Source organism: Drosophila novamexicana, unplaced genomic scaffold, assembly GCF_003285875.2.
Source record: "Drosophila novamexicana strain 15010-1031.04,08,12 unplaced genomic scaffold, DnovRS2.1 tig00000817-arrow-arrow-pilon, whole genome shotgun sequence".
NCBI classification, from domain to species: Eukaryota; Metazoa; Arthropoda; class Insecta; order Diptera; family Drosophilidae; genus Drosophila; species Drosophila novamexicana.
This window is the reverse complement of record NW_020824827.1, coordinates 1,608,845-1,622,563: the sequence shown is the minus strand read 5'-3', so window position 1 is coordinate 1,622,563 and position 13,719 is coordinate 1,608,845. Positions and strand designations below refer to the sequence as shown.

Below are 13,719 nucleotides of genomic sequence, written 5' to 3'. Positions count from 1 at the left end.
CTCTAGATTAATCTGGCATTCAAAACTCGACACCGATTTTTTAGTCGAAATTCATGTCCAAATCTTACCTCAAGATTCGTATATAGACATGGGTCAAAAATTACCACCCCCATATCTCGGCCAAATCTCATCCGATTTTCACGAAGTTTGGCTTTTTCTTCACGGTTTTCCCTCTAGATTAATCTGACATTCAAATCTCGACACCGATTTTTTAGTCGAAATTCATGTCCAAATCTTACCCCAAGATTCGTATATAGACATGGGTCAAAAATTACCACCCCCATATCTCGGCCAAATCTCATCCGATTTTCACGAAGTTTGGCTTTTTCTTCACGGTTTTCCCTCTAGATTAATCTGACATTCAAATCTCGACACCGATTTTTTAGTCGAAATTCATGTCCAAATCTTACCCCAAGATTCGTATATAGACATGGGTCAAAAATTACCACCCCCATAACTTTGTCAAATCTCATCCGATTTTCACGAAGTTTGGCTTTTTGTTAATGATTTTCCCTCTAGATTAATCTGGCATTCAAATCTGAACACCGATTTTTTAGTCGAAATTCATGTCCAAATCTTACCCCAAGATTCGTATATAGACATGGGTCAAAAATTACCACCCCCATATCTCGGCCAAATCTCATCCGATTTTCACGAAGTTTGGCTTTTTCTTCATGGTTTTCCCTCTAGATGAATCTGGCATTCAAAACTCGACACCGATTTTTTAGTCGAAATTCATGTCCAAATCTTACCTCAAGATTCGTATATAGACATGGGTCAAAAATTACCACCCCCATATCTCGGCCAAATCTCATCCGATTTTCACGAAGTTTGGCTTTTTCTTCACGGTTTTCCCTCTAGATTAATCTGACATTCAAATCTCGACACCGATTTTTTAGTCGAAATTCATGTCCAAATCTTACCCCAAGATTCGTATATAGACGTGGGTCAAAAATTACCACCCCCATAACTTTGTCAAATCTCATCCGATTTTCACGAAGTTTGGCTTTTTGTTAATGATTTTCCCTCTAGATTAATCTGGCATTCAAATCTCGACACCGATTTTTTAAGTCGAAATTCATGTCCAAATCTTACCCCAAGATTCGTATATAGACATGGGTCAAAAATTACCACCCCCATAACTTTGTCAAATCTCATCCGATTTTCACGAAGTTTGGCTTTTTGTTAATGATTTTCCTTCTAGATTAATCTGGCATTCAAATCTCGACACCGATTTTTTAGTCGAAATTCATGTCCAAATCTTACCCCAAGATTCGTATATAGACATGGGTCAAAAATTACCACCCCCATATCTCGGCCAAATCTCATCCGATTTTCACGAAGTTTGGCTTTTTCTTCATGGTTTTCCCTCTAGATTAATCTGGCATTCAAAACTCGACACCGATTTTTTAGTCGAAATTCATGTCCAAATCTTACCCCAAGATTCGTATATAGACATGGGTCAAAAATTACCACCCCCATAACTCGGTCAAATCTCATCCGATTTTCACGAAGTTTGGCTTTTTGTTAATGATTTTCCCTCTAGATTAATCTGGCATTCAAAGCTCGACACCGATTTTTTAGTCGAAATTCATGTCCAAATCTTACCCCAAGATTCGTATATAGACATGGGTCAAAAATTACCACCCCCATATCTCGGCCAAATCTCATCCGATTTTCACGAAGTTTGGCTTTTTGTTAATGATTTTCCCTCTAGATAAATCTTACATTCAAATCTCTACACCGATTTTTTAGTCGAAATTCATGTCCAAATCTTACCCCAAGATTCGTATATAGACATGGGTCAAAAATTACCACCCCCATATCTCGGCCAAATCTCATCCGATTTTCACGAAGTTTGGCTTTTTCTTCACGGTTTTCCCTCTAGATTAATCTGGCATTCAAATCTCGACACCGATTTTTTAGTCGAAAATCATGTCCAAATCTTACCCCAAGATTTGTATATAGACATGGGTCAAAAATTACCACCCCCATAACTTTGTCAAATCTCATCCGATTTTCACGAAGTTTGGCTTTTTGTTAATGATTTTCCCTCTAGATTAATCTGGCATTCAAATCTCGACACCGATTTTTTAGTCGAAATTCATGTCCAAATCTTACCCCAAGATTCGTATATAGACATGGGTCAAAAATTACCACCCCCATATCTCGGCCAAATCTCATCCGATTTTCACGAAGTTTGGCTTTTTCTTCATGGTTTTCCCTCTAGATTAATCTGGCATTCAAAGCTCGACACCGATTTTTTAGTCGAAATTCATGTCCAAATCTTACCCCAAGATTCGTATATAGACATGGGTCAAAATTTACCACCCCCATATCTCGGCCAAATCTCATCCGATTTTCACGAAGTTTGGCTTTTTGTTAATGATTTTCCCTCTAGATTAATCTGGCATTCAAATCTCGACACCGATTTTTTAGTCGAAATTCATGTCCAAATCTTACCCCAAGATTCGTATATAGACATGGGTCAAAATTTACCACCCCCATATCTCGGCCAAATCTCATCCGATTTTCACGAAGTTTGGCTTTTTCTTCACGGTTTTCCCTCTAGATGAATCTGGCATTCAAATCTCGACACCGATTTTTTAGTCGAAATCTTACCCCAAGATTCGTATATAGACATGGGTCAAAAATTACCACCCCCATATCTCGGCCAAATCTCATCCGATTTTCACGAAGTTTGGCTTTTTCTTAACGGTTTTCCCTCTAGATTAATCTGACATTCAAATCTCGACACCGATTTTTTAGTCGAAATTCATGTCCAAATCTTACCCCAAGATTCGTATATAGACATGGGTCAAAATTTACCACCCCCATATCTCGGCCAAATCTCATCCGATTTTCACGAAGTTTGGCTTTTTCTTCACGGTTTTCCCTCTAGATTAATCTGACATTCAAATCTCGACACCGATTTTTTAGTCGAAATTCATGTCCAAATCTTACCCCAAGATTCGTATATAGACATGGGTCAAAAATTACCACCCCCATATCTCGGCCAAATCTCATCCGATTTTCACGAAGTTTGGCTTTTTGTTAATGATTTTCCCTCTAGATTAACCTGGCATTCAAATCTGAACACCGATTTTTTAGTCGTAATTCATGTCCAAATCTTACCCCAAGATTCGTATATAGACGTGGGTCAAAAATTACCACCCCCATAACTCGGTCAAATCTCATCCGATTTTCACGAAGTTTGGCTTTTTGTTAATGATTTTCCCTCTAGATTAATCTGGCATTCAAAGCTCGACACCGATTTTTTAGTCGAAATTCATGTCCAAATCTTACCCCAAGATTCGTATATAGACGTGGGTCAAAAATTACCACCCCCATATCTCGGCCAAATCTCATCCGATTTTCACGAAGTTTGGCTTTTTGTTAATGATTTTCCCTCTAGATAAATCTTACATTCAAATCTCTACACCGATTTTTTAGTCGAAATTCATGTCCAAATCTTACCCCAAGATTCGTATATAGACATGGGTCAAAAATTACCACCCCCATATCTCGGCCAAATCTCATCCGATTTTCACGAAGTTTGGCTTTTTCTTCACGGTTTTCCCTCTAGATTAATCTGGCATTCAAATCTCGACACCGATTTTTTAGTCGAAAATCATGTCCAAATCTTACCCCAAGATTTGTAAATAGACATGGGTCAAAAATTACCACCCCCATAACTTTGTCAAATCTCATCCGATTTTCACGAAGTTTGGCTTTTTGTTAATGATTTTCCCTCTAGATTAATCTGGCATTCAAATCTGAACACCGATTTTTTAGTCGAAATTCATGTCCAAATCTTACCCCAAGATTCGTATATAGACATGGGTCAAAAATTACCACCCCCATATCTCGGCCAAATCTCATCCGATTTTCACGAAGTTTGGCTTTTTCTTCACGGTTTTCCCTCTAGATTAATCTGGCATTCAAAACTCGACACCGATTTTTTAGTCGAAATTCATGTCCAAATCTTACCTCAAGATTCGTATATAGACATGGGTCAAAAATTACCACCCCCATATCTCGGCCAAATCTCATCCGATTTTCACGAAGTTTGGCTTTTTCTTCACGGTTTTCCCTCTAGATTAATCTGACATTCAAATCTCGACACCGATTTTTTAGTCGAAATTCATGTCCAAATCTTACCCCAAGATTCGTATATAGACATGGGTCAAAAATTACCACCCCCATATCTCGGCCAAATCTCATCCGATTTTCACGAAGTTTGGCTTTTTCTTCACGGTTTTCCCTCTAGATTAATCTGACATTCAAATCTCGACACCGATTTTTTAGTCGAAATTCATGTCCAAATCTTACCCCAAGATTCGTATATAGACATGGGTCAAAAATTACCACCCCCATAACTTTGTCAAATCTCATCCGATTTTCACGAAGTTTGGCTTTTTGTTAATGATTTTCCCTCTAGATTAATCTGGCATTCAAATCTGAACACCGATTTTTTAGTCGAAATTCATGTCCAAATCTTACCCCAAGATTCGTATATAGACATGGGTCAAAAATTACCACCCCCATATCTCGGCCAAATCTCATCCGATTTTCACGAAGTTTGGCTTTTTCTTCATGGTTTTCCCTCTAGATGAATCTGGCATTCAAAACTCGACACCGATTTTTTAGTCGAAATTCATGTCCAAATCTTACCTCAAGATTCGTATATAGACATGGGTCAAAAATTACCACCCCCATATCTCGGCCAAATCTCATCCGATTTTCACGAAGTTTGGCTTTTTCTTCACGGTTTTCCCTCTAGATTAATCTGACATTCAAATCTCGACACCGATTTTTTAGTCGAAATTCATGTCCAAATCTTACCCCAAGATTCGTATATAGACGTGGGTCAAAAATTACCACCCCCATAACTTTGTCAAATCTCATCCGATTTTCACGAAGTTTGGCTTTTTGTTAATGATTTTCCCTCTAGATTAATCTGGCATTCAAATCTCGACACCGATTTTTTAAGTCGAAATTCATGTCCAAATCTTACCCCAAGATTCGTATATAGACATGGGTCAAAAATTACCACCCCCATAACTTTGTCAAATCTCATCCGATTTTCACGAAGTTTGGCTTTTTGTTAATGATTTTCCTTCTAGATTAATCTGGCATTCAAATCTCGACACCGATTTTTTAGTCGAAATTCATGTCCAAATCTTACCCCAAGATTCGTATATAGACATGGGTCAAAAATTACCACCCCCATATCTCGGCCAAATCTCATCCGATTTTCACGAAGTTTGGCTTTTTCTTCATGGTTTTCCCTCTAGATTAATCTGGCATTCAAAACTCGACACCGATTTTTTAGTCGAAATTCATGTCCAAATCTTACCCCAAGATTCGTATATAGACATGGGTCAAAAATTACCACCCCCATAACTCGGTCAAATCTCATCCGATTTTCACGAAGTTTGGCTTTTTGTTAATGATTTTCCCTCTAGATTAATCTGGCATTCAAAGCTCGACACCGATTTTTTAGTCGAAATTCATGTCCAAATCTTACCCCAAGATTCGTATATAGACATGGGTCAAAAATTACCACCCCCATATCTCGGCCAAATCTCATCCGATTTTCACGAAGTTTGGCTTTTTGTTAATGATTTTCCCTCTAGATAAATCTTACATTCAAATCTCTACACCGATTTTTTAGTCGAAATTCATGTCCAAATCTTACCCCAAGATTCGTATATAGACATGGGTCAAAAATTACCACCCCCATATCTCGGCCAAATCTCATCCGATTTTCACGAAGTTTGGCTTTTTCTTCACGGTTTTCCCTCTAGATTAATCTGGCATTCAAATCTCGACACCGATTTTTTAGTCGAAAATCATGTCCAAATCTTACCCCAAGATTTGTATATAGACATGGGTCAAAAATTACCACCCCCATAACTTTGTCAAATCTCATCCGATTTTCACGAAGTTTGGCTTTTTGTTAATGATTTTCCCTCTAGATTAATCTGGCATTCAAATCTCGACACCGATTTTTTAGTCGAAATTCATGTCCAAATCTTACCCCAAGATTCGTATATAGACATGGGTCAAAAATTACCACCCCCATATCTCGGCCAAATCTCATCCGATTTTCACGAAGTTTGGCTTTTTCTTCATGGTTTTCCCTCTAGATTAATCTGGCATTCAAAGCTCGACACCGATTTTTTAGTCGAAATTCATGTCCAAATCTTACCCCAAGATTCGTATATAGACATGGGTCAAAATTTACCACCCCCATATCTCGGCCAAATCTCATCCGATTTTCACGAAGTTTGGCTTTTTGTTAATGATTTTCCCTCTAGATTAATCTGGCATTCAAATCTCGACACCGATTTTTTAGTCGAAATTCATGTCCAAATCTTACCCCAAGATTCGTATATAGACATGGGTCAAAATTTACCACCCCCATATCTCGGCCAAATCTCATCCGATTTTCACGAAGTTTGGCTTTTTCTTCACGGTTTTCCCTCTAGATGAATCTGGCATTCAAATCTCGACACCGATTTTTTAGTCGAAATTCATGTCCAAATCTTACCCCAAGATTCGTATATAGACGTGGGTCAAAAATTACCACCCGCATAACTTTGTCAAATCTCATCCGATTTTCACGAAGTTTGGCTTTTTGTTAATGATTTTCCCTCTAGATTGATCTGGCATTCAAATCTCGACACCGATTTTTTAGTCGAAATTCATGTCCAAATCTTACCCCAAGATTCGTATATAGACATGGGTCAAAAATGACCACCCCCATATCTCGGCCAAATCTCATCCGATTTTCACGAGGTTTGGCTCTTTCTTCATGGTTTTCCCTCTAGATTAATCTGGCATTCAAAGCTCGACACCGATTTTTTAGTCGAAATTCATGTCCAAATCTTACCCCAAGATTCGTGTATAGACATGGGTCAAAAATTACCACCCCCATAACTCGGTCAAATCTCAGCCGATTTTCACGAAGTTTGGCTTTTTCTTCATGGTTTTCCCTCTAGATGAATCTGGCATTCAAAACTCGACACCGATTTTTTAGTCGAAATTCATGTCCAAATCTTACCTCAAGATTCGTATATAGACATGGGTCAAAAATTACCACCCCCATATCTCGGCCAAATCTCATCCGATTTTCACGAAGTTTGGCTTTTTCTTCACGGTTTTCCCTCTAGATTAATCTGACATTCAAATCTCGACACCGATTTTTTAGTCGAAATTCATGTCCAAATCTTACCCCAAGATTCGTATATAGACGTGGGTCAAAAATTACCACCCCCATAACTTTGTCAAATCTCATCCGATTTTCACGAAGTTTGGCTTTTTGTTAATGATTTTCCCTCTAGATTAATCTGGCATTCAAATCTCGACACCGATTTTTTAAGTCGAAATTCATGTCCAAATCTTACCCCAAGATTCGTATATAGACATGGGTCAAAAATTACCACCCCCATAACTTTGTCAAATCTCATCCGATTTTCACGAAGTTTGGCTTTTTGTTAATGATTTTCCCTCTAGATTAATCTGGCATTCAAATCTCGACACCGATTTTTTAGTCGAAATTCATGTCCAAATCTTACCCCAAGATTCGTATATAGACATGGGTCAAAAATTACCACCCCCATATCTCGGCCAAATCTCATCCGATTTTCACGAAGTTTGGCTTTTTCTTCATGGTTTTCCCTCTAGATTAATCTGGCATTCAAAACTCGACACCGATTTTTTAGTCGAAATTCATGTCCAAATCTTACCCCAAGATTCGTATATAGACATGGGTCAAAAATTACCACCCCCATATCTCGGCCAAATCTCATCCGATTTTCACGAAGTTTGGCTTTTTCTTCATGGTTTTCCCTCTAGATTAATCTGGCATTCAAAGCTCGACACCGATTTTTTAGTCGAAATTCATGTCCAAATCTTACCCCAAGATTCGTATATAGACATGGGTCAAAATTTACCACCCCCATATCTCGGCCAAATCTCATCCGATTTTCACGAAGTTTGGCTTTTTGTTAATGATTTTCCCTCTAGATTAATCTGGCATTCAAATTTGAACACCGATTTTTTAGTCGAAATTCATGTCCAAATCTTACCCCAAGATTCGTATATAGACGTGGGTCAAAAATTACCACCCCCATAACTTTGTCAAATCTCATCCGATTTTCACGAAGTTTGGCTTTTTGTTAATGATTTTCCCTCTAGATTAAACTGGCATTCAAATCTGAACACCGATTTTTTAGTCGTAATTCATGTCCAAATCTTACCCCAAGATTCGTATATAGACGTGGGTCAAAAATTACCACCCCCATAACTCGGTCAAATCTCATCCGATTTTCACGAAGTTTGGCTTTTTGTTAATGATTTTCCCTCTAGATTAATCTGGCATTCAAAGCTCGACACCGATTTTTTAGTCGAAATTCATGTCCAAATCTTACCCCAAGATTCGTATATAGACATGGGTCAAAAATTACCACCCCCATATCTCGGCAAAATCTCATCCGATTTTCACGAAGTTTGGCTTTTTGTTAATGATTTTCCCTCTAGATAAATCTTACATTCAAATCTCTACACCGATTTTTTAGTCGAAATTCATGTCCAAATCTTACCCCAAGATTCGTATATAGACATGGGTCAAAAATTACCACCCCCATATCTCGGCCAAATCTCATCCGATTTTCACGAAGTTTGGCTTTTTCTTCACGGTTTTCCCTCTAGATTAATCTGGCATTCAAATCTCGACACCGATTTTTTAGTCGAAAATCATGTCCAAATCTTACCCCAAGATTTGTATATAGACATGGGTCAAAAATTACCACCCCCATAACTTTGTCAAATCTCATCCGATTTTCACGAAGTTTGGCTTTTTGTTAATGATTTTCCCTCTAGATTAATCTGGCATTCAAATCTCGACACCGATTTTTTAGTCGAAATTCATGTCCAAATCTTACCCCAAGATTCGTATATAGACATGGGTCAAAAATTACCACCCCCATATCTCGGCCAAATCTCATCCGATTTTCACGAAGTTTGGCTTTTTCTTCATGGTTTTCCCTCTAGATTAATCTGGCATTCAAAGCTCGACACCGATTTTTTAGTCGAAATTCATGTCCAAATCTTACCCCAAGATTCGTATATAGACATGGGTCAAAATTTACCACCCCCATATCTCGGCCAAATCTCATCCGATTTTCACGAAGTTTGGCTTTTTGTTAATGATTTTCCCTCTAGATTAATCTGGCATTCAAATCTCGACACCGATTTTTTAGTCGAAATTCATGTCCAAATCTTACCCCAAGATTCGTATATAGACATGGGTCAAAATTTACCACCCCCATATCTCGGCCAAATCTCATCCGATTTTCACGAAGTTTGGCTTTTTCTTCACGGTTTTCCCTCTAGATTAATCTGACATTCAAATCTCGACACCGATTTTTTAGTCGAAATTCATGTCCGAATCTTACCCCAAGATTCGTATATAGACATGGGTCAAAAATTACCACCCCCATAACTCGGCCAAATCTTTTCCGATTTCCACGAAGTTTGGCTTTTTCTTCATAGTTTTCCCTCTAGATTGATCTGGCATTCAAAGCTCGACACCGATTTTTTAGTTGAAATTCATGTCCAAATCTTACCCCAAGATTACCAACTCTTACTCTTTTTTGCCTGTCTTCTGAATTGAATTTGCCTTTTAATTTGTTGAATTTTGAAGAGAAAAGCATTTATGCGATATTTCTTTATAGAAACTTTTTAAAAACCATTTTCCTGATAAAAATAATATCTATAAATTTATAATTTGAAAATAAAATTGTCTATGTTGTCTATGACAACATTTTTATAAATTTGGGTTTGTGAAGCTAAAAAAGTTCCTCTTAACTTTCATGGACAATGTCCAAAGATGTTGAATTTTTATATGTGATGATATTTTCCTTATTAATTTCAATTTAGTTATTGCCTTCCGTGGCAATTGTGTATCTTTGTTGACATTAAAGTGCCAAGTTTGATGTTATTTTTCTCCTCCCAATTGATTGTATTTTAAACTTCATTTAGCATAACATTTTCTTTTTTCTTTCAAAATATGTTTTGGATGTAATCCTATTTTACATATTCTTCTAATTTCTTGTATTTTAATAAACTTAGCCCCAAGCTTCGAGCCAGCCAATTAAATATTCTCTAAAATAATATATTTAAATCTAAAGAATTCAACTTCAATTTGTAGCATGATTTTATCCAGGGCATTTTAGAGTCGAGCAGACCCTGGTTTTCTGTGAAATTTTCACTGGTTATTCATGCTGTTTGTAACATAAAAATGCAATTATATTTGTTTGTTGTTGTTTTTTTTTTTTTTCAAATTCTTTCTAGTTTTCCCCCTTGTTATCAAAAAACCAAATAAATGAAGAAGCAAAAAACAAGAAATAACCAAAATATCAACATAAAGTTGGCAAAAAGAGAAACAGAACTCGCAGCTCAACAATTTACAGACAATGAACAAGGTGTGTGTGTGCCAGTGTGTGCGAGTGTGTGCGAGTGTGTGTGTGTGTTGCCGCCCCCATTCTGCTTGCTTTCAACATGGCCGACAAAATGGCGGCATGCAGGACAGTAAAAAAAGAAAAATGGAATGTAAAACGAAAACTTCTGGAATATATATGACAAATTGCTGGCCAGCTAGCTGCATCCTGGCCCCTGCCTGGCCACGTTCTGCCCCCCCCCCCCCCCCCCTCCCCTCCTGGTTCTGGATTGGACACGGAATCGGACTCTAAAAACAATGCCCTGTGGGTCGATGCTTACCGCCGTTTCCAGCTCCTTGGCGGATGCATTGATGCGTATATCACGGTGCGTATCCTGGCCGGCGAGTCGTGTTTTGATGATGTAAAAGTCGATGGTATTGTAGAACTCGTTGGGTCGCTTCCAGCGTATCGTAATCGACTCCTGCGAGTGACACGTCAGATTTACAATCGCCGGCGCACTGGGCCCGCCCACATCCGTACGCTGGGCAATCTGATCGGATGGCTCGCCCTCGTTCTTTGTTGTAAACGCTTTGACAATGACGCGGTAGTCGGTAAAGGGTTCTGCAAAAAAAAAAAAAACAAGAAGAAGCAAAGTGAGTTAAAAATACAATGTGATTGCCATGACTTTGATGTTTTATTATTCAATATGTTATGTATATAAATTCATTTTTATCTTAAATGTAAATTGCCAGCAAATATTTCCATGGCCCATGGCGATTGGCGCTTATAACTCAATTATTATGACTCGATTACCATGAAAATGAAGCTGCCGTAATTTTCAGATGAGCCAGGGATTTCATTTAAAAGAACAACGTGATTGAGCTTATATACAAGTCTGGAGAAGCGTAGACCTGTTCTTTATCGTAAAAACTATAAAAATAGTGTTGGAAATCGGTTGTTTAAAGTCATTGTCGATTGTTCAGGCTGAGAACTTATTGGAAATGGGTAAGAAGAGTATTATAGTTTTGTGAAAATTAAACTAAAAGGCAGAAGAAAACATCTGCAAGCCCATAAGGAACTCTAGGTGAATAAATTTGTATTTCCATCTGTTCATATTTCTGTTTGTCCTTCCAAGTGGAAAACTAGAAACTTTAAAAACTGGAATTATATGTACTTTTATACCTTACGCAATAAGATCATATCATTATTTCGATATTCTATCTTCGCAGAATATCGATATCGAGCAATCGATTTTGAGCAATTGGCATTTGGCTGGATTGGTTTTCATGACTCTAGTTATTTATTATTTCAGCTTGGAAGGCTTATTGGGCTCATGTCTTACAACAAAAAGACTATTAATAATTGATAATAATATAAAGTTATCAATATGTGTCTTATACAACTTTGACTCCCTACTTCGCCTCATCTCGCTTTCGACAATAGCTCGAGGATTATAAGAGAATTTTGAGATCTACACCCCAATTGATATTTAGGTTCTCATTTAGTGTATGCAGGCTAATAACTATTTAACTTTTTGAAAACCTTCCCCGGTTCCCCTCAAAACTGTACGAAAGGCCCATACCCTTGTGCTTTGGTATTCACACACATTTGGCTGCCATATTTAGGCTCAAAAAAAGGATTTCGGACTATAAGCACCGAAGTTATGCAACAATGCATTGCCCAAGCAGCAGAAGAAGCCTGAATGTGAGAAGGGAAAGGGGTTTGGAGTGTTTATAAGTGCAGGGTATCTGCTGGTCGCGTTCGCTGACAGCTTGACTCTCTTTTTTTGTGGTCATTTATAAAGCGTGTCACAATATGAAAAGCGTGCCAGATATGACAGCCCTGGCAGCTGGGATATAATTAAATTTGAGTTTAAATGTGAAAATGTCACAGCAACAGCCACAAGCACAACAACAACAGCAACAACAATAACAAGAGCAACAATTGCAACAACAAAGACAACTTTTGATTATGTTAAGCTGGCAACCATTGAGCAAGTGTGGCACGTTAATAACTGCAACATTGACAACAACAACAATAATTGATTTAATATGCAGCGACAAATTATTAATTATGGTGGCGCCACAAAGCGTGCGGCATTTGCTGCAACTGCAACAAAATTAAAACTTTAAATATTTAAATGCAAAAAAAGAGAGAGAGAGAGAGAAAAAAGCAAAGCTGCTGACAAAGCTGCGCGCACGCTGTGCCACATTTGCCAAGTCTTTTGGCAAATTGTTGCAAGCAACAAAAGCTGGTTGCAACAACAACAACAGCAACTACAACAGCTGCAGCTGCAACTCATGCCTGGCGCACCTGACGCGCGTAATTAATTAAACAATGTGGGGGCGCCGCCAGCTACAGCTACAACTACAGCTTCAGCGGCCGTATGAGGCGGCACGGAATGCGGCGCGTTCTTATGTTGCAAGTTAATTGCATGGCATGCTGCTGGTAGCCGTACGCACCCCCTCCCCTGTGCCACTTCCCCTCTCGCACTCTGTTAACTATGCAACTATGCAACTGTTTTTGCTGTTCGGCTAATAATGTGGCATGCTGCATGCTGCTGCTGCTGTTGTTCTTGCCACACGCAGCCTAAAAGTATGCAATGACAAAGGAATTTGCGGCGAGCAGCGGTAAGGGGCGGAGGGTTGGGTTGGCGCACATTTCAGCTTAATGAAACAACCATCAAATTTCGCGACAAGCAAATAATTTGTTTGGTTAGCTCAGTTTAGAGCGGGTTTCAGGGAGAGGGGCGGGAGCGGTGCTTTCTAAAGGTGTCTCGAAAGCCCGGGCTCATAATTACATGGCGTCGAAAAGTTGTTAACAACAAAACAAAAAGTGGCCAGCGTAAAGCACTTGAAACTATTTAATTACAAAGCGCGGCGGGCAAACAATTGACTTGAGCTGCAATTACAGCTAATGAAAGGATGGGCCGAAGCGCGGGGAGGCGGCGGCGAACAGGGTTCCTCAAGGATCTAAGGAGACGGTGTGCGGCGCGTGGGCGTCAATGTTGACGGCTTGACTCTTGCTACCTTTGCCACGTATTGACAGTTTGCCCAAGGGGCAAACGGCGGGAAAGTGCGGTTCGAACCATAAAAAGCAATTAAAATGGCGTTTTAAGTGCCGTTGGCTGCCTTTTGGGCATGACTGTACCTGCCAATAAGCTGCGGTTACGGGCCAGCTTAAAAGTCTTTAATAAACCACTTGAGCGTGTCCGCACAAATTTTTGGCCGCGAACTTGAGAAAATATACAACGAAAGGTGCCAAGCACATT

General features: G+C 38.8%; 1 protein-coding gene across 2 annotated transcripts in view; it reads right to left on the bottom strand.

The window, feature by feature from the left end:
• Positions 1–13,719, bottom strand: part of LOC115763992 (tyrosine-protein phosphatase 99A) — a 156,207-nt gene that overhangs the window by 28,539 nt on the left and 113,949 nt on the right. For both annotated transcript variants that reach the window (XM_030706809.1, XM_030706808.1), the window contains one exon: positions 10,789–11,069. In XM_030706809.1, the coding sequence (XP_030562669.1) occupies positions 10,789–11,069 (281 nt within the window). The remainder of the gene's footprint in view (positions 1–10,788; positions 11,070–13,719) is intronic.